Source organism: Ananas comosus, unplaced genomic scaffold (assembly GCF_001540865.1).
Source record: "Ananas comosus cultivar F153 unplaced genomic scaffold, ASM154086v1, whole genome shotgun sequence".
Taxonomy (NCBI): domain Eukaryota; kingdom Viridiplantae; phylum Streptophyta; class Magnoliopsida; order Poales; family Bromeliaceae; genus Ananas; species Ananas comosus.
Window position 1 is genome coordinate 21,830 of NW_017891015.1, and position 3,172 is coordinate 25,001.

The 3,172-nt window shown below is 46.6% G+C and overlaps 1 protein-coding gene across 1 annotated transcript; it reads right to left on the reverse strand.

Moving 5' to 3' along the window:
• Positions 1-590: 590 nt before the first annotated feature.
• Positions 591-1,351, reverse strand: LOC109704544. Its single transcript, XM_020225290.1, has 2 exons — positions 1,097-1,351; positions 591-908 (listed from the first exon to the last, which is right to left on the reverse strand). The coding sequence occupies exons 1-2, from the start codon at positions 1,349-1,351 to the stop codon at positions 591-593; spliced, it is 573 nt and encodes a 190-aa protein (XP_020080879.1).
• Positions 1,352-3,172: the final 1,821 nt, after the last annotated feature.

The window sequence follows — 3,172 nt, forward strand, 5'->3', positions numbered from 1 at the left end:
AACCAGCACCTGCTGGATCTAGAACTGCAAGTGAGGAAATTAATTTTCCCCAGTTATCCTTGAAGATCCGAATCTTCTGCATATAAACTTTCATACTTATGAAAGTCTAGCTGAACTTGCATGAATATCGACAAGCAAAGTGCTGCCACTGGTGGTTGTGATAACATATCAACCAGTTTGTTGTGAAAACCTTTCTTGTACTTGATTACTACATTGAACTGTTGCAAGTATGTTATTCATTTCACATGACACGCCTGCTACAATTTTGATTGCGTTTGGAGGTACTGAAGTGGGCGGTGATCTGTATGCACCACTGTCTCCTTTCCTAAGAGGTAGACCCCCCAATATTTCACCGCCTTGTATAGTGCCAAAAGTTCCTTGACATAGGTTGGGTAGTTCTTTTGAGCTCCCTGGAATATTTTGGAGTAATACGCGATTGGCCGACCGTCTTGCATCAAGATAGCCCCTATGGCATATCCTGACGCGTCTGCCTCCAACTCAAAGGGTCATTGCAGATTTGGTAGTGCAAGAATAGGCGCCTCACATATCTTTCATTACAAAAGTCGAAACGTGTTCTCATGTTTCGAACTTCATTCAAACTTTTGGTTGGCCTTAGTAAGTGCATGTAGAGGGGCAGCAAGGAAAGAAAGGTACGTGATAAACTTTTGGACATATAGGAGAGCGCCCATGAAGCTCCGCACCTCCGTCATAGTTTTGGGCCTAGGCCACTCCTTGGTGGCCTTGACCTTGTCGGAGTCGATTTGTAGCTCGCCGCCGCCCACCACGAACCCGAGATACACTAGGCCTTGCTTGCTGTACTTACACTTTATAGGGTTTAAGCGGAGTTCATGTTCCTCGAGCAGCATGAAAACCTTCTTGACATGCCCAGATGCTCCTCCCACGATCGACTGTAGATGAGGATGTCATCGAGGTAGACGATCACGAAGTCATTAGGGAAGGGGTGTAGAATGTCATTCATCAATCGCATAAAAGTGGCTGGTGCATTGCAAAGGCCGAATGGCAAGATGAGCCATTCAAACAGTTCTTGTCGAGTCTTGAATGCGGTCTTCTAGGTGTCATCCTCTTGGATCGGAACCTGATGATAGCTAGACTTCAAGTCTAGTTTGGTGAAGTAGCGAGCATGCTTCAGTTGGTCCAAGAGATCATCAATCCGTGGTAAGGGGTACCATGCACGGTAGTCGATACACATTCGCCACCCGCCGTCTTTCTTTGGCACCAACACAATCGGGGAGCCAAAAGGGGAGCTACTTAGTTTCATAGCACCACTCTCGAGTAACTCAGTCACATGTAGCTTTATCTCACCATTCTCCACTACCGAGTTTCGGCACATGCCGAGATTCGGTAACGAAGCGTCGCTGATCAATTGGATCTCATATTCCACGGCTCACTTTGGTGGCAGTCTTCGTACTTCTTGAAACAGATCTTGATGCTCGCCGATCAGTTTGGCTACATCATCAACTTTTTTCTTGCATGCTAGGCTTAATATGTTGTTGTTTGCCTCCCCAGATATAACTGGTCGAATGACCAGTACGACAAATTTTTTATAGGCATTGATCATCCTCTTGGCCTGGCAAGCGGTTACTAGTTCTATAGTTGTTGATAATGGCTTGGTGGTGAACAAAAATTTTTGCTGAGGACGATGGAAGAAGGTAGCGTCACGATCCCATAGGTAGGGACTGCCGAAGAAGAGGTTGCAAATATTCAACGACATAACCTCGCACAGCATTTCGTCGATGTAGATGCAGGTCACTGCAAACATCACCTTACACTGGCAATCGATCTTCATCTCGTTGTTGCTGTTAATCCACCCGAATGGATATGGGTGTGGTGTGGTGTAGTCGACAAACCCAGCCTTTAAACTAGGTTCTTCGAGATCAGGTTCTTTTGGCTGCCGAGATCGATAATGGCATCGATCACCTTATTTTTTGACTTGAACTCGAAAAGTGAACAACTCTCTCTTATCAGTCAGATTTGATGGGCACAGACTTGTCCCTTTGGCATAGCCATTAGAGACAAGCTAGTGTTCGCTTGATAAATCCGTCCGATTAAGATAGGAGCATCACTTCTCGATCGTTCCGATGTCGTTGTCGTTGTCGTTGTGCGTTTATCACGATCGTTCTTCTTCTTTGGTCTCATTTTTGGATGGAGCTTCCATCATCAATTCTTGACATATCCTGTGACTTTACAATCTAGATGGATGTTCCCCGCGAGATAGTTTATTCTTCCGCTCAATCGCCATGGTTGTTTGGCTTGCCCAGGTGATATCACAAACACCGAAGAGACGAAGCTCATTATTAATGCGCTTCTATAGGCCCACAGTGTATTTACGAAAAACCTGTGGAACGTCGAGGGAGATGCCAATTGCCAAGACTTGGTGCCGGAAGTCAGTCGTGTAGTCCTGCACTGTCTGGTCACGTCTTTGGCACAGGACATGCCAGCGCTTCCAATGCTCTTCTTTATATCCCATAGGGTAGAACTCCCAGCGAATCAGTCGTTTAAACTGACTCCAGATGAACTCCTCGTTGGCGGAAGTTTGGAGAGTGGCCTTCCACCAAGTCGATGCATGACCTAAAAGTTTTAGTTTTACGAAAGTTACCTTTTCCGCGTTGCTATAGTATAGATGTCGAAGTACGTCTCCAGTTGGTCAAGCCAGGCATCCAACTTTTCAGCGTCAACAACACCGTCGAAGTTGAGGATCTCGATCTTGGCCTCAACCTTAAACGATTTCGACCTCCCTTCTACAACCGATGGCGCTATGCTTTCGTCATCGTCGAAGTCGTAGTCGTCTCGCACACCTGAGGTATCCAAAGCAGCGCCTTTCATCGGCATCACATAGGCCTTTGGAGGAGGAGTTCTTGTGAGCGGACTGCTCTTCTCTACTGGTGTGATGCCCCAACTTCCCAGGGGGTCACCCATCTTAGGACTACTCCCGTCCTAGCACGCTTAACTCTCTTAACCTCTTGGGTCTAGCCACCACCCAAAATGCTTAAGCCGGGTTAAGAGTTTAGCCCTATTATATCTTATATATAGGACTAAACTCTTAACCCGGCTTACGGGGTTGAAGGGTCCCCCAGTGGGTAGAATCCTGATGAGGGCAGGATCGTGCGAATTGAGAGAATTGGAGAACCCAGATCGGTGGTGGGTTTTACGA

What these genes read in the sequence shown, in the direction of transcription:
- LOC109704544 (XM_020225290.1), bottom strand. Translation starts at nt 1,351, where the DNA reads ATGTGCCGAAACTCGGTAGTGGAGAATGGTGAGATAAAGCTACATGTG. An exon ending in TGAAGTCTAGCTATCATCAG is followed by an intron (nt 909 to 1,096) that starts GTTCCGATCCAA and finishes CCTCATCTACAG; the next exon opens with TCGATCGTGGGAGGAGCATC.